The sequence below is a fragment of the Sinocyclocheilus grahami genome, unplaced genomic scaffold (assembly GCF_001515645.1).
Source record: "Sinocyclocheilus grahami isolate Dianchi unplaced genomic scaffold, SAMN03320097.WGS_v1.1 scaffold83.1, whole genome shotgun sequence".
NCBI lineage: Eukaryota > Metazoa > Chordata > Actinopteri > Cypriniformes > Cyprinidae > Sinocyclocheilus > Sinocyclocheilus grahami.
The window spans coordinates 948,831-969,559 of record NW_015505262.1 but is presented as its reverse complement, the minus strand read 5'-3'; the positions used below and the strand labels follow the sequence as shown (position 1 = coordinate 969,559).

General features: G+C 35.7%; 1 protein-coding gene across 1 annotated transcript in view; it reads right to left on the bottom strand.

Moving 5' to 3' along the window:
• Positions 1–5,035: 5,035 nt before the first annotated feature.
• The window catches only part of LOC107586520 (kinesin-like protein KIF1B), an 80,130-nt gene continuing 64,436 nt past the window's right edge, over positions 5,036–20,729 (bottom strand). Inside the window, exons 25-42 of the mRNA XM_016273924.1 lie at positions 19,945–20,196; positions 18,160–18,278; positions 17,970–18,055; positions 17,061–17,190; positions 16,173–16,317; positions 15,954–16,044; positions 15,638–15,756; positions 14,541–14,596; positions 11,949–12,057; positions 11,670–11,736; positions 11,214–11,298; positions 10,944–11,049; positions 8,613–8,727; positions 8,380–8,513; positions 7,857–7,918; positions 7,059–7,204; positions 6,696–6,938; positions 5,036–5,137 (exon numbers count right to left, since the gene is read on the bottom strand). Of these exons, the coding sequence (XP_016129410.1) occupies positions 5,051–5,137; positions 6,696–6,938; positions 7,059–7,204; positions 7,857–7,918; positions 8,380–8,513; positions 8,613–8,727; positions 10,944–11,049; positions 11,214–11,298; positions 11,670–11,736; positions 11,949–12,057; positions 14,541–14,596; positions 15,638–15,756; positions 15,954–16,044; positions 16,173–16,317; positions 17,061–17,190; positions 17,970–18,055; positions 18,160–18,278; positions 19,945–20,196 (2,152 nt within the window). The 3' untranslated portion in view covers positions 5,036–5,050. The remainder of the gene's footprint in view (positions 5,138–6,695; positions 6,939–7,058; positions 7,205–7,856; positions 7,919–8,379; positions 8,514–8,612; positions 8,728–10,943; positions 11,050–11,213; positions 11,299–11,669; positions 11,737–11,948; positions 12,058–14,540; positions 14,597–15,637; positions 15,757–15,953; positions 16,045–16,172; positions 16,318–17,060; positions 17,191–17,969; positions 18,056–18,159; positions 18,279–19,944; positions 20,197–20,729) is intronic.

Below are 20,729 nucleotides of genomic sequence, written 5' to 3'. Positions count from 1 at the left end.
ACCCCCAATGAACACGCCCGACAGATTACAGGGCTCGTGGCGTCTTTCCTTTTGCCGTCTGTGATTGGCGGAGACATTCTGAGCAGAGATTGGAGGCTGTTCATTGGCTGACTGGTTTTGTCCGCCCACGGTTTCAGGAAAAGCTGTACGGAGCATTTGGCATGAAGTAAATTAGGGGAAAAGCAGATTAGCCACGATGAACTCTGAGACTGACGATTGATTTTGTAGAGCACCGTTGCATCACTATAGTGAAGTGTGTAACGTATGAAATTCCATCACATTAAGATCACTGCTTTTACTCATAACCAGCGGTAGATAGATTATTGTATTAAGTGCAGTGTGTACGTATAGTCCAGTACTGAACTGTCTGATCTATCTGATTAAAATACAGAATTATAAGTATTTTACATGTAATCATTTCCAAGATAATATCATTTTAATGAAACAATATAATTATAATAACGTAATTATTTCCAAGACAGTTCAAATAAATAAAATATAAAGGCATAATTGGTAACACTTTATTTTAAGGTGTCCTTGTTACACGTTACTTACTATTATAATAACAATTAATTATGCATAATTGCATGCACGTAACCCTAATCCTAACCATGTAGTAAGTACATGTAGTTAATATTACTCAGTACTTCAACGTATAATTACACTGTAACAAGGACACCTTAAAATAAAATGTAACCATATAATCTTATACAAAATTTTGCGTATAATTTTACAGCATATTTTTTATATCAAATGTGATATTTTTATGTTCTCAACTCAGTAGTTAGTATTTGTTAGACGCTTTTGTCAAAAGGTTAAAACACTCAATAAAACCAACAATTATTTTTTTTAAATAAATAAATAAAAACAAATAAGCTAGCTTTGTTGTGTTTTAAGACAAGGTGTCAAAAGACCAAGAAAAAACACATAAAAAATAAAAACACTTCTTTAACAATTACCAACCATATCAATTCAAGAAGTCAAATAATGAAATATCATGAGATATAACTAGCACAATGTTACTTTAACTAAACAGCCTTTGAAAGCAAATGACCAGATCTAATGTAGGTATAGGTCAAAGTTTTATGTATAATGCAAAGTGTTGTGTAAAGAGAAAGAAAGAGACCAAATGAGATCCGTTCTTTGTCTAATGCACTGGTTGTAATTTAATTTTTACCTCATTCACTAAACAGATCAATGGTGCAAGATTACCATACACAGAATTAAGATATATGCATTACACATCTAGGCTATACAGCGAATGGATTATAATTATTACAAATACAGGAGACATATTTACATTTCAATCCAAGTTCCATACAACATGAAATATTTACAAAAGAAGTATGAAAATGAAGCCAATCTGACAAAAAATGTACAGTGTTAATGCCACGGCTGAAGGGTTTTCTGTCGTTTCATCACAATGAGAGGGAATGATGTTCATCTGATGGTGTGATACAGTAATGCCAGGGTTGCACAAAAAAACAAAGAGGTGACTGTGTCAGGAAAAGCAAAATGTTATATTTCTAAAAAATATATTCCCTGATGTTAGAAATAAAAATGAACATCATCATAACTCTGCCCTCCATAGACTAAATGTGAAAAAGTGCCCTTGTAACATGGTCAGATTCCTATTTCAAGAAATAAGAAGCACAGCAACATGTCAGTCATTAATTAAGCTATTCTTCTTCTTTCATCAGATAATGCATGCATTTTTAGTGAAACGCAAGGTACATTCAAAGTCCACTTCAATGAGAAAAACACCACAACCTAAAACCATTTGGTTTCCATTTGAGAAAACAACAAAAACATTGTTCAAGCTTTATTTGTTTTGTTGTTAGTTGTATAAACATGTGCAAAGAGCTGCAAACTAATATATACATTGCAAACCAATAAATACAGTCAATGAAATTCATTATGAATATCGCAGTCCACCAAGCCACTCAACAAAGATGGTGAAGAAAAAAAAAAAAGCCAAAAACCTTTGCTCTGGCAAAAATTGGTACCATTAACTCACACTTGTCATGTAATTAGATAAGCGCTAACCTTCACTAAGCTTCAGTGCTCATTAGGCACGCTGTGTGCCGGATCTGAATATTCAATATGAACATTTTCACAGATGCCATATCAATCAAACGGCTCAGATGAAGCCTAAAGGCTGGTTGACCAAAGGACTTGACTTTCCGAGCCATTTTCGTGTGTTTCCCGTGAAAATGCACCAAAGCTCTTTGCTAAGAGAAAGAGCCGTCTATGATGAGCAGCAAGAATATTGACTTCATAAGGATTGACAGTGATCAGTCTGACAGAGTGACAGTCTGGTGGGCAATAATTCCTGCTGGCTGTCTGCCCAGAGGACTGTTATATGCTCAACCAAATGGCCGAAACTTCACCATCAAACTGAATCCCTGGTAACTTCAGCGCTTGTGTCTTGACTGCACGTCTTCAAATGCACAGAGCAAAGATTTTCAAAACAAAACTATAAAAAAGCAGAACATTACCATCCCTTTTCCCTCACTGCAACTGCACACTGCACTGCAGTGAACTGCATAAATGGCCCAATTTCTACTGATAGTGATGAAACTGTTTTAGTGGCCAAACTTGGTCTGTTCAAATAAGTGAGGAACAGCTGAATAAAAATGAGAAAAGTGCCCTTCTCTCCTTCCGTTGTAGAATGTAAAACACTGATCACATGTTAATAAAAATAAGTTAAGATAATCAGTAGAGATACATGATAAATGTTCAATAATATTAAAAAGTGATCCTGCCCATTCTCAAGGGGAATAAAGGCTGGTTTAATGATCCTTCTGACTTGAGATTTTTCCCCAAACAGCAAAAATAAACCACACAAATAATTCAATCCTTCATTTCCTAGCTCTAACTAATCGCATCAGTATCTCACTCAACCGTTTGGTCTTCAGAAGAGGCAACACCATCAGATCTTTCTTGCTAAAACAGCCCCGAAAATGGTGTTTCTGTAATACAGTTACAAAGAGAGAAACCCATAATGCATCATGTCTCGTCATGAGTAGCGTTAAACACAGTAATCCTGAACGTTATGTACAAATGGATTCATTCGGTCAGTTGTTCTGTGTTAAGGTAATTCTTTTGCACCATTTTTTTTTTTTACCTAATCTACTGAGGAAATCATTTAAATCGAGCAGAATACTCCTGTAGGCTACCGAAAGAGCAATATGTGAGGGATCACCACCATTATTTTCTTTCCCTGGTATTATACGTCTTATGATTACATACTGCACTTTGCTAATGGTATGTTTTATGTCCTTGATATGTGGAATTAATGTCAAGCAAATACATCGCGACAGGCTGGGTGAGTAAACGGCTGTATGTACATGGTCACTAAGCCAATACTGCAATAACATTCGGTTTAACGGTCAATTTCTGTCTTGTTTAGAAAATTAAGCATCTTCAAGAAGTGCTTTGGTCCATTTAAAAATCTTTATTTTTAGCAATATCTGGAGCAAAGCTATTTGTTTTTGTTTTGTATATTTTCTTTTAGAGATTATTTTGTGATTAAATACAGAATATTTTATATTATAATATATTATAACAATAATATATTATAATATTATATATATATACGTATATATTTTTATTATTATTCATATATTTATTCATTTACTCAAACCAACTTTCTCCTGAGGGTAAGATGTTCCTGGCAGACAACACTGTAAGGATGATGTTTCCAGACGAGAGTAACTCAAGAGAAAGCAGAACCTGCTCTGAAGATTCGTGCACACACAAACAGACTATTACAACATGCTACTTGAAGGAGGTTCAGTTATGACAAAGAACAAAACTGAAGACAGAATAAATTCAATCAATAACACAATAGAGAGGAGAGGGAGGGAGGGACAGTTGGTGTTTAGGAACTGAAAGTTCATTTGTGGAGAGGAGAAGAGAGCCACAGGTCTACATACAAGCGAAACCGTCAAGAACCACAAAGATTTAGAAGTGTTAACACACTTGGTACGTTGTAAAGGTAGACGAAGAGAAATGAGCACTATCTCTGTGCATGTGTACACTCGTTCAGTTCTTCATCAGACTGGACCGTCTCCTCGCCAGCTTGGACCTGTAGGAAACCACAGAAAGAGTCGGGTGAGCAGTGAAAATTTTGAGGGAAAAAAAAAAAACAGACACACACACACACACACACACACACACACACACACACACACACACACATCACACAGCAGCCCTAAAGAGTATTTGAATACTTAAGACACAAAGTCTGAATGTGACTGTTAGAAACAAAACATGAAACCAAGTGGCATCTGTTAACAACAATAGAACTTTTCTCACAACTAAAATCAGTTTTCTCTTTCTCTCTTTCTCTCTCTCTCTATATATATATATATATCTATATATTTATGTAATTACCTTTTTTAATTATTGTTATTATTACAGTAATACGAACTTGTAAAAATAATTTAATGATTTTATTTGATTATTTTATATAACTATTTGTTTGTGCCATTTCTTTCAAATAAATGCCTATATAAATATTTATTTAAATTAAGTAATAACATAATTAGTGTGTGTATTTGTGTAATTTCAGTATCAACGAGACACACAAGAGTTTTAATTAATATTTTAATTAGTTTTATTTATTTATTTTATAGTTTCTATTTTCAATGTTGTTTTTGTCATTTTTATTAGTTATTTTATATTGTTTTTATATTGATTTTATTTCAGATTTTGTTTTTAAATGTATATTTATTTTTTTAGTACACCAAGTTAAACTAAATGAAAATGAGAACCGTTTCTTTGGCAACTAGCTAAAATAAGCTTTTTTTATATTTTCATTTTATTTTATTAAAATAAGAAAAATTTTTATGGTTTTAGTTTTAGTTAACTGTAATAACTATATAATTTATAAACTCACTAGGGGTTAAGCATTTGATTGTGCCAAATTCCTTTAAAATAAATGACACTTAAGTTTGATATTTTGCAATGCCATTTCTTTTAGGGACATTGACTGCATTCAAGCAGATATGTTCCAATTCATACAAAACTGGTTGTTTTTCATCGTTCAAGTCCAGGTTACCTTGCAGTCACTGATGCTGTCGCACATCTGGTTGTATTCACTGTTGAAAGTGTGTGTCAGGAGCTGGAGGCACTGCAAAGAATTAACATTAACAAACACATCCATTATCCAATTCAAAAGTCTGGGTTCAGTTATTTTTTTGAAAGAAATTAAAGCTTTTATTCAGCAAGGATACATTAAATTGATCAAAAGTGTCAGTAAAAACATTTATTTTAATGTTTTTATTTATTTTTTTAAAAATGCTGTTCTTTTGAACTTTTCAATTCATGAAAGAATAAAAAAAATATATCTATCTAAAATTGTATCACAGTTTCCACAAAAATATAAAGAACCACAACTAGGGGTGGGTGATCTGATGATTTTATATCGTGATCGATCCTGAAGACATTTACAATCTACCTTTTAAGTGAATCATAGAGATTGTGATCTTATTATGTCCTCATAATAATGCTAAAAACTACAGCAATCTGGCTGGTCAAATTATATTATTATGTGTCTTTCATGCGTGGTGACGTTTTCAAAGAACAACTCAATGTGAGATAGCAGTAGTAGTCCACATCTGTTTTCTACATTGATGATAATAATAACCAATGTTTCTTGAGCAGCAAATCAGCATATTAGAATGATTTCTGAAGAATAATGGCTGCTGGAAATTCAGCTTTGCCATCACAATTTAAAATATATTCAAATAAACTAGTTATTTTAAATTGTAATAATAATTCATTCCTGTTTTTACTGAATTTTTGATGAAATAAAAAGCCTTGGTGAGCATTTCAAAAACATTTACCAACCCCAATCTTCTGAACAATAGGTCTAAACAGGTGTGTGAGAATAAAGGCTGAAATACACTACACTAGTTTTGCACCGATTTTCGAATTGCAGTACGGAGAACTCGATGATAGTTGCCAAAAGTCAGAGCCAGTCTGCAGATTTGAGTTGACACTAGATCACATAGAAAATCGTGTAGTGTATGATGGCCACAGACTCCGATTTTTTAGCTTCAGACTTTGATTCCATCCAGTCAGAGGAGATCAAACGTGTGATATTTTGAGCCGATTTTAGAACACATACGGTTTTCATTTGTCACGCGTGTGTGATCGAAACAACTTTAAAGTCTGGTAATGTATGATCCTCAGTCATTTAGTGTATGACGGACAGTTTTTCCTCTGAGACTATTACAAAGTCGTTAAGTGTATGATGCCCAGTGTTTTGAAATCTGTTCAGATTTTAAAAGTCGTGTAGTGTATTCCAGCCTTTAAGCTATGCTCACTTCGACTCAGAAAGTCAGAATTTCAAACTTCCTACTTCGAAAAGTGCAACAGAAAGTCAACTGAGTCAGACATTCAACTTAATAATTTGACTTTCAAGAGATGCAGCTAAATAATATCACAAACATGGCGACATCCAGGCAGATGTACACAGGTAATGAGAAAGATTTACTTGTAAGGAAATAAAATGCACCGATGGATTCCAAGGGAGCATGTATGTCGATGAAATGCACCTTAATGGTACTGATTTAAACTAAAATGGTTATATAATATATGGTTGTAAACAAGAAAAAAATCATATATAAATATCTCATCTGCCTATAAATGTAAAGCAATTTCAAGTACTTGTACAGTTTTTTTACCTTAGTGGCCAGCTCCTTCTCGCGGTCTACCAAGCTCTCGATGTCTGTGGAGTCATATCCACTGCTCTCACTGGGTGTGATGGCGCTCTCAAAGGTGGTGGAGGAGATCTGGGAGGAGATGCTGGTGGAGGTGCTGAGGGTGCCGCTGCTCAGACTGGGAGACAGAGAGTCACTCAGGGATTTAGGAGGAGCCGTCTCACCCAGTTTCTCACGGAGCAGCAGCAGGTGGCGTGTCTTCTCCACCTGACAAGGATAGAAATGGACATCAGGGTCTGGAGATCACCACTGCCTGTGGATATTCTTATGCAGATGAACAAAGAGTGTGGCACTGCTCAATCATGATCTTTTGTCTTCTGTCCTCACCTCATGCAACTGCTCGAGTTTCTCCAGCTCCCACTGGTGCTCCAGGATCAGACTGTCTCCTCGGGGTCTCCAGCCTGCCAGGTTCTCCTCTCCACGCACATATGCCACAGATGTATCCAGAACCTTACGTCTCCGTCGCTGCATACCTGAAAATGAACAATGGAATTGATTCAGTATAGCAGGCCCAATATATCAATATGCAAAATCACAAACATGATGCAGGCTAAACTGGAAAATCATAAATTGTACACATTTTTGCAGAAATAGAAGTTGAAATCATAACCTTTGAAACTTGTTTATATTTAATTTAATTTCCTAAAAAAAAAATGAATAATATATATATATATAATTATTTGTAAAATATTTTATAAATAATTTACATTATCATTCAAAAGTTTGTGGTTGGTCAGATTTTTAAATCACTGTTTCCTTTTTACATTTTAAAATATAATTCATAATGTCACATTACTCCAGTCTTCAGTGTCATACGATCCTTCAGAAATCATTCTAATATGCTGATTTGCTGCTCAAAAAAACATTTCTTATTATTATCATCAACGTTGAAAAAAAAAATGCTTAATATTTTTGTGAAAACTGTTCACTGATACATTTTAACCAAGTCTTTGATGAATATAAAGTTCAAAAGAACAGCATTTATTTGAAACAGAAATCTTTTGTAACATTATAAATATCTTTACTGTCACTTTTGATAAATTTAATGCATCCTTGCTAAATAAAACACATTTAAAAAAAAATCTCAAATTGAACAAACCATTAGTATTTTTAGGAGAATCTTACCTGGGCTTCCTGTGTCAGCTATTTTGCACAAGCTAAGCTCATAGATTCCAGTCACTTTATTACTGTAACAGAAACATCAGAAAACAGTGTTGGCAAAGTTTCTTAAATTTAACGAAAAAAAAAAATTTCTGGAAAAAAATACATTTTAATACAATTGATGCATAAGATGTTCATTAAATGTTCTTTGATAAATATCACCATTTCAGCTTAAAATATATACGAATCTATAATGGAGTGTGTCCTGCAACTAGTCGCCATTTCATTTTCACCATTTTTAATATGTTTTTCACCATTCACCAATTAATTTTAAATGGTCCTACAATATAAGAAATTAATTTAACAGTATAAATATTTAATGTAGTCTTTGGCCTAATATGAGGCCAAATTTGACAAGACTTGCTAAAATGCGATTTAAAATAGCTTTCGATGGAGTATAGCATGCCATAATGCATGATATGTCCTAAAAGTCTTATGTATATTAACCTATAAAAGAGATAAAATAAGCCTTTTTTGTTTTTTTTACCAGTCAGGGGTTTTGGAGTAACCACTGCCAAACAGGTTCCTCAGGGAGCGTGGAGGAGAGATCTTAGCATCTCTGGAGTAGAAGACCATGCAGATGTCCTTGGTAATGATGGCAGGCTGGATGCAGTGATCAAGCTGCAGGGGAGTGGTTAACACATATGTCAAAGCTATATACTGTTTAACCTCTTTCTAAAGAACTAGTAGATTAAAAAAAAAAAAAAAGTTGAGGCTGACCTCCAGATAGGCTGACAGGGTCATGTAAATCTTCTCTCCGTAGGGAGTGACACGGTTCAGTAGGAGAGAGTTGTGCAGGGAGCTGTCCCAGACAGCCTCGAACCGGTAGAACGTCCTGAACAGGAAGAAATACATTAGAAACGATATGAATCCATGGAAGGATATCTTAGATATTTACTGCTGCTGTAGTGATTAATTGCACTGTATACTATTGTTTGAGCACGAGTTTGAGTGTGGATGTGCTTAAAGACAACATGAAATGACTTTCACAACCCATTTTACTTCTGTAATAAGACATTTCTGAGAGAAACAGAATATACAAGAGAAGAAAAAATATAGGGCAGGATTTATCCATTGGGAATTGAACGGATCATGAAAAGTTACACAACCATTCAAAAAGTTTGGGGTCAGTATTTTGAACTTTCTATTCATCAAGGATCTTAAAAAAAATCTATAATGTTTCTTCAAAAATGTTAAGCAGCACGACTGTTTTCAACATTGGTAATAATAAGAAATGTTTCGTGAGCAGCAAATCAGCATATTAGAGTGATTTCTGAAGGATCATAATATGATACTGAAGACTGGAGTAATGATGCTGAAAATTCAGCTTTGCAGCACAGGAATAAATTACATTTTAAAATATATTACAGTAGAAAACATGATTTTAAATTGTAATAATATTTCACAATATTACTGTTTTTATTGTATTTCTGATTAAATAAATGCAGCCTTGGCGAGCATAAGAAGAAAAAAAAATCTTACAGACCCCAAAACTTTTAAACAGTAGCATACCTGAAAGATTATTAAAATTAACAAATTTTATTTTTACTTCATTTAACATTTATTTAACACTTTATTTATCATTCACCAATTAATTATTCACAGTAATACCAAAAATATTAAAGTAAATAGGTTCAATTTTGATTTCATGCGGACTTTAAACTGCAGATGGCAGTAAATATCTATAAGCATCAGGCTACCACATTAGTAATGCTGCCTATAAACTTTCAGCTAACAGATGGTGCTTATGGACAGGCAATCTCCTCTAACACTATAAAAAACATGAGGTGTAATGCCAGCTGCATCACGCGCTGTTGAGAGATCTCTGTGCCTAAATAGTTTGTTCATGTGCTCGAGTCACATAGCGATGAACACAACACAAGAGTGTTGTCAGGTGCTACATTATTAGTGATCTGGTGTGAGCCTGAAGCAGACTGTGAAGAAGCAGTGTGCATGTGTGTGACTCAGGACTACAGCGCAGTGATGACTATAAGCAAAGGCACGCGATTGACATGAACAGACATTGAGACGGAGAGAAACAGAGAGATTGGTGCAGGTGACTCCTCCTCAAATATCCTTGCATCTCTTTCTCCACTCACTCACCTCCCTCTCTTGTTCTCATTTCACTGTTTAAATGGCACATAGATGCACAAAGGCTTGCCTGCGTCTGTATCTAGAATCAATTCAGATTTCAGCTGCCAATAAGCCAAATTTAGTAATACAGTGAATGCAGAGTATAATGTATTATTAAATGTAAATGTCAGACCTACATTCATCCACTGAGAGTCGTTTTTTTTTTCTTGTTAAAGAAATGTCATTTTGGTCATTAGGGGGTGGGGGGGAATCATCTTTTGCAAATTCACTAGTAATACTTCACCTTAACTCATACTATCATGTAGAATGAGTTCAGAGAGAAGCAGAAAAACAATGACACAGATACATAATTTTTCTACCGTTACACCTACAGATCACAAATGTCTCGTAAAGCACTTTAATGGTAAAAATGCTTTATGAGGTGGTTCTGATACCTAGCAATATCGCTATCAATACAAAGGCTGAGCAAAACCAAGAGTCCAACCGCAGCAGAAAAAGGTCGAGAACAAAAAGAGAGACAAAACAAGCAGAAACAGTCAGGCAACAGAAACATTTACAAATCAAAAGACAAAAAGCAGCATTCAGATTAAACAGGCAAAGGAAATAAATGAAAATAAAGCAAACTGGCATCATTAAAAAAACACAACAAGCACATTTTCATAATAAGTAGAGCTGTATGCAGTGCACATTGAGTAAATTGCTGTTTCTCATTTGGTCCACTAGATGGCTCTCTTTCTCCCTGCAGGATTTTCCCCTCTCACTGACAGCAACAATGACTCATATTCAACATGCTCTCCTGAATTCTAAGCAGTTAGGTAGATGCATTTGCATTAGGTGAGCAGAGCATTTGCAGACCTTTTATGCCGTTTGGAAACAGACAACCTTCCAATGACAGCAGACAGATGAACTGAACTTGATTTAACAGGTTGTCCAATGTGGAGAGCGAACACAACATACCTGCTGGAGTTGTGAGAAGATTTCAAGTTTTTAGCGGAGATGATGTTGAGAGACAGGACTGCGTCTGCAGCCGAATCATCCACTTCTGGCTTATTCCTGATTCGACCTACAACAGACAACAATCGATGTCATATGGCTGTAGCCTTTATAATACACTTTATAAAATGGTTATTTCAGGTCCTGGCTTCTGATTGGTCAATAGAGCAATCCAGCTGTGCTAACAGCAATTATTTCTTCCATTTAGGATTTTAGGACAAAATTTGTACTGACCAACCACCAGCTCTCTGACATCTTTCCAATGCAGCTCACTGCCCTTCTCGTGGATCAGAGTGACTGTTATTCTACGCTGAATGCCCTGAAAACACACGCAATACAGGCTACTAAAAGCAATCTCAATTTGAATCATTTATATGTCCTTTACTAAGGACAGTGAACATGATCTTTAAGCTAAACTACAGCTTTACAGACTGCAACTGCAGAGAGAATTCAATATTAATAGAACAGGGAGACAGAACGACATGATGTACATTGCAATGCAAAGATCTATGAAAATGTAATGCAATGATAACAGAATTTAATATTCAGTTATAATCAGTACATCATATTTGATATATAAATATAATAAGGTAATGTTAATAATATCAAAAGAAGAATTGTAGCCATATCATTTTAAGAGCAAATATTTATACTCCTATTAGTTAAAGCATAAATAGAAAGAATAAACACCTGGTGCAATAGGTATGTGCCATGACAGGGAAGACCTCCTGAGTGATCTACTACTGCTGGGATATAACTACAATAAACAACACACAATTCATATAATCACAAACACATTTTATAGCAACATATTTATATGAAATACTAAATGTATCATTTGAAATATAATATATGTAATAAATGTATAATTTCTCTTCAAATGTTGATTATTGCCTGAGGCATCAGAGTAAAACCATTTTAACCAAAAAGTATTGGGCCTGCATGTAGATATAAATATGGTTCACTTACTCTCCAGTGGGCTCCAGTTCACTGATCTCGAACCAGGCCAGCAGGTCATACTTGCTCAGCCACTGACCCAGGTTAGACTTGCTGATGGTGTTCAGTTTGGTGGCTGGCACTGCAAGGAAAGTAGAATATTAACAGGGCGGGAATATGATGAACCATATGACTGATGCATTTAAAAACAGCTTAATTTCTTTACTAAAAAGGCCAGGTTCTATTAATCCATAAAAAAAAATGCTGACCATGACAGATAAGCAATATGAGCATGAGTCAGGTAATGTGAAGAAACACAAAGCATCAGCTTAAAGGACGGTCATTATGTAGACTTTGGAAAATCGGCCACAAGAAATTCTACACTACATCGGGAAAATCAATACAGCCTGATTTGCTCCTAAAACTGCAGCTGAGGGGCGGCACTCAATTTCCTGCAGCCGTCTGCTGTATTTCTACAGTATGACGAAATGGGAGACAGTGGCGCTGGGGGAAAGCTGCAAGAAACCTTATGCTCAGAGACGGAAGAAAAACACTTGTGTAACTCATGTCATTTGTGAAAAAAAAATAAGCTTCTTGAGGGAAGCTAGAAAGAACATATGGAAAACACCTAACGTGATTTAATTAAACAGTACAGTTTCAAAGCATCACAAAAGGAAACACCAAGCAGCGGTCGTAGCAGTCTAGATCAACCAGGGAGGGAAAATAAGGGAGAGTGACACTTAAAAACACAGCAACTCAAGGAAAAGTCTTTATAGCTTTATATCTTCAGGATCAGGAATATCTACATTTCAAAGAACGTCCACTGGGATTCTGTCATCAGGTGGGGATGAAGGGCGACACTAGTCACAGTACATTAAAGCACAGCACAGAGCCAATCACTATCGATCTTAACTACTCTGCGCCTTTGAGGCTCTGTACCAACCGTCATGTTTGGGCACTCTGAGAACCGGGCTGTTGGGTACAGGGAGAAAGGGGAAGTGGGACAGCTCATCTGCCCCTTCCTCCAGGCTGGCGACGGCCGTGGAGGCCAGTGCATTGGCATGCTCTGAGAGTGTGTCCAACACCTGGCCGTGCATGTACCCGGTCATCAGGTACCTGATCAACTCAATCTTACGTGTATGGTCTGGGTGGGTGACACCAGGTTAGAGTGGTGAGGACGAGGATTGAAATGAAAAAGACAAAGATGGAGTTAAATGTATGCGAGAAATGGAAAAGATGAAGTATGCAGTTGCCCCAAAAACTATTTGTGCACTTAAAAATGTATGAATCTCTTTGCATTATAACAAAATGTTATATATCAAAGTGGCATTTATTTTGAAGATAAAATATAAAAATATGGACTACCGTTTAACAACTTAGGGTTAGTAAGATTTTTTTTCTTTCTGAAAGAAATTTATATTTTCATTTGATCATTAATCTGATTAAAAGTGACGGTAAATTATATATATATATATATATATATATATGAAATAAATGCTACTTTTGAATTTTCTATTTATCAGAGAATCCTAAAAAAAGTATCAATGTTTTTACAAAAATATTATGTAGCACAATAAATGTTTCTTGAGCAACAAATCAGCATATTAGAATGATTTCTGAAGGATTATGAGACACTGAAGACTGGAGAAAATTCAGTTTTGCTGTCACAAGAATAAATTACATTTTGAAATATATTAAAATAAATGCAGTCTTGATGAGACTTAAAGGGTTAGTTCACCCAAAAATGTACTATTAACTATTAAAGCAAATAAATAATATTATATATTATTATATGTAAATATTCTATATTATATAAAATATAAAGAAATTGTAAATATAATGTTCAAAATGCTAGTAAAAATGTACACTTTCTGGTTGTCAAATGCCAATTGGACTGATATTTTGTTATCTTAAGCTATAAAATTCATACCTTTTTAGGTGATTTAAGTGGCCAAAACTGTCCAAGTATTTTTTTGGGCCACTGTATAAGAACGTTTTTTTTAAATTAATATTTAAATTCTGGAATGGCACTTGGAGACTCAAACCACTTTTAACACAGCTCTCTGAATGAGATTTTATAAGATTTTTTTTACACTCTGCATCTACAATATATAAATCACAAAGAGCTCTACAGCTTTTCCAATTATCTACAACTGAGCTGTAGCACCTCTAGATTCATATTGCGATATAAAAGACTGACAGCTCGGGGTGAAGATCAATACACCGTCAGGATTGATGACACTTCAAGGCTACAACCTCGGTTTTATTTTCGTTCCCTATCAAAAAAAACAACAGTCTGGACCGGAACTGCTGACAGCTGCGTCTTTCAAACTGACTTGCTGCATAAATGAGATCCGGAGCCCTTTTGAGAGGAGATAACCATATCGAACGAAAGAGTTACAGATTACAGCATTGTGAACTGCGAGGTTTAATACATGAATTACACGAATAATTAGAGGAGATAGAGGAGCATACAAGCTCCGGGCGAGGATTATTCAAGGAATCTGCTTTATTATTACTTAGGCAAATTTAAGACTCTTCAAGCTGACTTAATGAACATGTGATGTTCTTTATGAAGACTAATGGAGATGTCATTTTTGAGTTATATAGTAGTTGCCATCATACCTGGTTTAGACAAAGGCATAGGTGGGGGGTAGTACTTTCTGGAAGGCTGAGAAGGGCTACAAGAGAAGCAGAAAATTAATCAGAAATGTAAAAAAAACAGATATATATTAATACTAATCAATCTGTATGCTGATTTAATCAATCCACCAAGGGCATAACCACAAAGTCAGGATTATGAGAACATTTATTTCCTGCTATATTCATACTATATTTTTTACAACAATTAAGATACGCTGTAGAACAACTATACAATATATGTTTCAGTTACTTATTTAAATACAAAACAAGCTCCATCAACATGTCGATAACAGAGGGAAATAATATTGACTTGGTTTGTTCAAATAAAAAATAAATAAGTAAATGTGTTAATAGAACTTACATTGGACATTTAACATTTTAAAAGCTTTCCTGTCATTACTTTATTTCATTTGATTTATTTTTCAGTTACTTATTTAAATACAAAACAAGCTCCATCAACATGTCGATAACAGAGGGAAATAATATTGACTTGGTTTGTTCAAATAAAAAGTAAATAAGTAAATGTGTTAATAGAACTTACATTGGACATTTAACATTTTAAAAGCTTTCCTGTCATTACTTTATTTCATTTGATTTATTTTCATGCCATATCAGCATCAAAGGCTATTTTCCTGTCAAAACTGAATAAGTTAAAGTACAATGTAATGTTGTTATTGTTAACTAAACTAAATCTATTAATCGATTTATAATTTAAATAAATTAATATATAAATATTAGATGAAAAACTTGAAAGACTTAAACGAAAATTAGAAATGTTGCAACTAACTGAAATAAATGAGTTTAGGTTGAAGTATTAAAATCACTTAAACCAAGACTGAAACAAAAATAAACATTACAGCACTGTAAAAAACTATAAAAGATAAAATGTTTAATTTCCATATTTGACAACTGTAAAATTTTATAACATCAGTCACTGACAAATTTGAATACTAGAGAAAAGTCATCCTTAATGTGGTTATGGCCCTGAAATGTAAATGGCCCTCAAAATATTGAATGATTTCAAGCTAAACATATGATTATGTTTATCAAATGCGTGATACTAGACAACAGGTTGTTACCTGACCACTTCCTGTCCATAGATGTGCAGTGGGTGCTGTTGGTAATGGCCAAACACTTCAAACACAACTGGCTTCGTCTTTATGTACTCAATAAAGGACTCTGTCACCTCCACTGAGATCTGGATGTGAAAACCGGATAAATAAGTTGACAACATGCGTATTTGCCTGACAATGTGTAATAATGAGGCATAATTCTGCATACGCAGCTAGCCTGATGAAATACTTAAATGAGAGCAACTCTGGATCGGTTATGCCACCATAATGTTCAATGTTTTCTCCTTAAAAGCTTGTTTCTCTCACTGCTTTCAACACTTACATTCTGTACGTGGTAAAAGCCCAGCGGGGCACCTTTGCCTGTGTTCTTCAGGGGCTCTGTGCTGAACGCCTCATCGTGACGATGGAGGAAACTGTTGGCAGCATGAGACAGGATTACTGAGAGAAGCGTGACTTATGTGGAGGTGTGTGTGTGTGCTCTGTCTGAATAAAGACCAATGAGACAGGAACGAAGGGTTGCCATAGAGATAGACTGACTCACTTGAATTGGCAGAAGATGTCTGCGTACTCGGGCGGGATGCTGCTCGCCTGCAGAACGGTGACGCGGAAAGTGAAAATACTGCCCACTTCCAGATGCTCTGCCAAACTGTCACCCAGTTTGGTGTCCACATTCCCAAGCTTTAAGTCTTTTAGACACAAAACACATTCATTAATATTAGATTTTGTTAATGGATCTCTAAACAGTTAAATGTGAAATTGCTGATTTTATGGTTGATGCTGGCTGATTTTCTTGGGCATTCCTTGCATTTTTTTTCTTGGCAAAACCTATTTCCACTGTGTAGAACCATCTAATGCTATAACAATTCTATATTATAAAAAAAATACTCTCAATCTATATGAAATCATTGATCTCTGCTAAATGCATAAATGTTAATCTTGTTTTTCTTGGTCAACAATTCTCTCAATTTTTTTTCTACTGTGTAGAATCATCTAATTCTATTAAAAAAATCTATATAAATAATCTAAATCAAGCATTTTATTTTATATGACAATTTTATATAGATATAAATTTATTATTATTTATTTTATTATATAACCTAATGCAGTTACATTTATTTTTATATTACGCTATTTATCACCACTATTAGAGGGTGTTAAATGCAGGCAAACTGGAACAGGTTGATGGTTATTTTATATTATTTGATGTTTTAATAACAGAGACACCATAAATCCATGGTCTTCTTTTATTGACCTGTTAAAACCTGCTAGAAGAATCAGTTTGGTCCCAAAGCTTTCGGGTCACTGAGGCAGTGTAAATCAAAAGCGACATAGCAAAACACAACAGCATGTAAGCATTTATTTTCACTCGGACTGAGCAGTTTTGTTCAGAGCTCAGAGGCTGCCAGCTGGCCTGTGCATCTACACTCACCCATGTCATTTATTCTGTTCATCTCCTCTGAAGGGGTGATGACCTCCGAACTCTGACCTTGACCTTCCACAATACGCAGCTCTTCCAAAGAGAGGCCAGAGCGGGTCATGACCACAGAGGAGAAATCACTCTGGATGGTGTAAGAGAGAGGAAGAAATAAAGAAAGGAAATAAAAAGATAAAGGCAGCGATCACAAAAATGTCTCACAACAACCGAAACCTTGAAGAAACTAGTACAAATGTCAAACCCGAGGCAAGATGTTTAAACTTCAAATGTTAACAATTTAGCTGGGTCGGTGTTTGGAATTAAAACTCTTTTATCAGATGAGACGAATAGTTTTTGTGAAAATTTTTTTTTTGTAAAGTCTCATTCGACTATGCATGAACAGGCCTGCTTCCACAATACGCAGCTCTTCCAAAGAGAGGCCAGAGCGGGTCATGACCACAGAGGAGAAATCACTCTGGATGGTGTAAGAGAGAGGAAGAAATAAAGAAAGGAAATAAAAAGATAAAGGCAGCGATCACAAAAATGTCTCACAACAACCGAAACCTTGAAGAAACTAGTACAAATGTCAAACCCGAGGCAAGATGTTTAAACTTCAAATGTTAACAATTTAGCTGGGTCGGTGTTTGGAATTAAAACTCTTTTATCAGATGAGACGAATAGTTTTTGTGAAAATTTTTTTTTTGTAAAGTCTCATTCGACTATGCATGAACAGGCCTGAGAGAGAGAGATAGAGAGAGATAGATATAGATAGATAGATGATAGGGATGGATGGATGATAGGGATGGGTGATAGGGATGGATGGATGGATTGATGATAGGGATGGATGGATGGATGATATGGATGGATGGATGGATGGATGGATGGATAGATAGAGGGGGGGAGGCTTGCTGGACTGACTCATACCTTTTTAAAATACTCATTGTCAAAAGAAATTTTAGCAGTGCCCGACTGACGCACACCAGATCCATAATCAGGAGCCTCTTCATCGGCTACAAAAACACAAATACCAAAGAATTAGGACACAAGTATCAACTGTGCTTAATTAAATCTGAGCCAAGCGTTAATTCATTTGTTAATATAGGGCAGCGCTCACCAGCGATGGCTTGGACCCCCACTCGCAGGAATCCTCGAACTTCTCCCTTCTCTGTTACTATAGCGACACGGTGCACCAGAGGCACAGGATACAGCAGGTTACTCAGGTACACGAAGGCTCTGGAGGAAAAAGAATGGCAATTATAGTACTGCCCTGAGAGTCATCGCCGCCTGACAGTCTCATGCACCATATGTACCATATGTAATAGTATGGAGAGTACAAGAGATGTTTAAAAACAGCCTAGCAGTGTTACACACAGTGCCTTCCTTTCACTGCAGGGCCATGGGTTAATTTCCATAACCCTGATTAACACCATCAGAGAATAATGGATATGATGTGTTAAGACACTTTCACTGAGCTGATGCAAACAAAACATGGCACTAAATAACAATAGACAGAAAAAAAAATTTGTCAACCTTGAAACTGAATGCCAAAAGAAAAAAAAAGGGCAACCAAATAACTCATACATTATGTTGTATGGACAAAAAAAAATGTATTGGTTTGTTGTGAGAGAAATTGTATTAGAATAGTTGATGTTTTCAGAGGCTAGGGGGCACATAGTCTAAATTTCAGGAGCTGTTTGCCGTCAAAGAGCTCCTCCTCCCCCTGTAGGCAGCCTCAAGGCCAAGATGGAGGAGAGCTATCAGTGAAGTCACAATGACGCAGGTCCATTTACGCCTCTGCATCGATCCAGACTATGTTGCCTCTCTCCTCCTCTATCCTTCTCTCTTGTATAGCTGACTGATAAATAATAGCTCTTAAGTACACTGAATGAAAATTCATATTAAAAGGAAAAAAAAGAACACAGACAAAATTAAATAAAGACATTAAACAAATGAACACAATTTAATATTTTCATATACAAGCACAATAAATGAATAAGTTAATAAAAATAAAGAAACTGGGGCTGTAAATCAAAGTTAATGTGTTAACAGATGGGATTAACACAACGTATTGCAACAATCATATTTTTTAAAGAACCCTTAGCTTCGACATCATCAAGGTTCAAATTTTTGTCTGACTTCTAAAAACTGATCTGAGCATTCCTTGTGTTCAAGTGTCCGTCTTAGACATACATTCACAATAGTCCCTTAGCAGAGAATTTGATTCTCAGTCAATGGAGAAAGTCATTCTTTATGGGAGACGGGATGTTTAACAAAAGTCATTTGCATTCTTGTATGGTGAAATTTAATTACCATCGAGGCTAAGTGCATATCACCCATAACTAAAACACTATCATTCATAAAAATGTTAATGTGAACTCCAGCAGAGAACAAATGTGGCAGGCCGGTGGCTAAAACTCTGCATATGTAAGATTAAGTTCATTAAGTGCTGAGAACATGGTTTTATTATTGAATTTTATTATTATTACATTTCTTTCTTTGTATTAGATTTCTTGCCTAAAAAGGAACTGAATGCTAACCATAACACATTTTAATCGATTGACAGCCCGATTAAAATAAATACAATGGATGAAAACAAACACAAATGTGTACTAATGTTTAGAGTACTAATGTTAAACCAAACAGATGGAGGTTAAATGTAGGCTGTGGAGAACTGGAGGAGGTATCTGTTATACCCGTGCAAGCCATTTCCTAGATCAGAGCTGATCTCACATTACTAGAAAATGTATTCAGTTTATTTCATTTTCAATGTATCCATCTTTAAATCATTAACAGCTGCACACTGAGCCACACAACTGTCTCCATTTCTCTTTGTCATTCATTCTCTCTCTTTCCAGCCCTCATTTTTCAGGTTTCCCCCTGAGCAGTGGCCGCCACCAACCTGCCCACCAGGATGAACCATGGGGAACGGTCATAGAAGGGGTCCTGCCCATCGCTGAAGATGTCAGAGCCTTCCTCGGTCCCAGCATCTGAGCTGGTGTCGTCCACGAAAGCCTCGTCATCCATGAAGTCCTCCATCTCGCTCTGCCTTTCGTCGGCCAGCTCAGTAATCTCAGAATCGGTGGTGGAGAGGGTGGGCGAGGGAGTGCGGTCGGCCAGACGCTCGTTCACACAGCCGTGAAAAATAGGTGAGCTAAAAAAAGGTGCGTGGGTAGGATGCAGGCACAAGTAAGAGTTTACAGGATTATTTAAATTAGCCACATTTAAGGGCCATGACTTTAGACATAAAATAGAAAACAATACATAGCAGGTACAGTGGGGCAAAAAAGTATTTAGTCAGCCACCAATTGTGCAAGTTCTCCCACTTAAAAAGATGAGAGAGGCCTGTAATTTTCATCATAGGTATACCTCAACTATGAGAGACGAAATGAGAAAAAAAAATCCAGAAAATCACATTGTAGGATTTTTAAAGAATTAATTGGTAAATTCCTCTGTAAAATAAGTATTTGGTCACCTACAAACAAGCCAGATTTCTGGCTCTCACAGACCTGTAACTTCTTCTTAAAGAGGCTCCTCTGTCCTCCACTCGTTACCTGTATTAATGGCATCTGTTTGAACTTGTTATCAGTATAAAAGACACCTGTCCACAACCTCAAACAGTCACACTCCAAACTCCACCATGGCCAAGACCAAAGAGCTGTCAAAGGACACCAGAAACAAAATTAT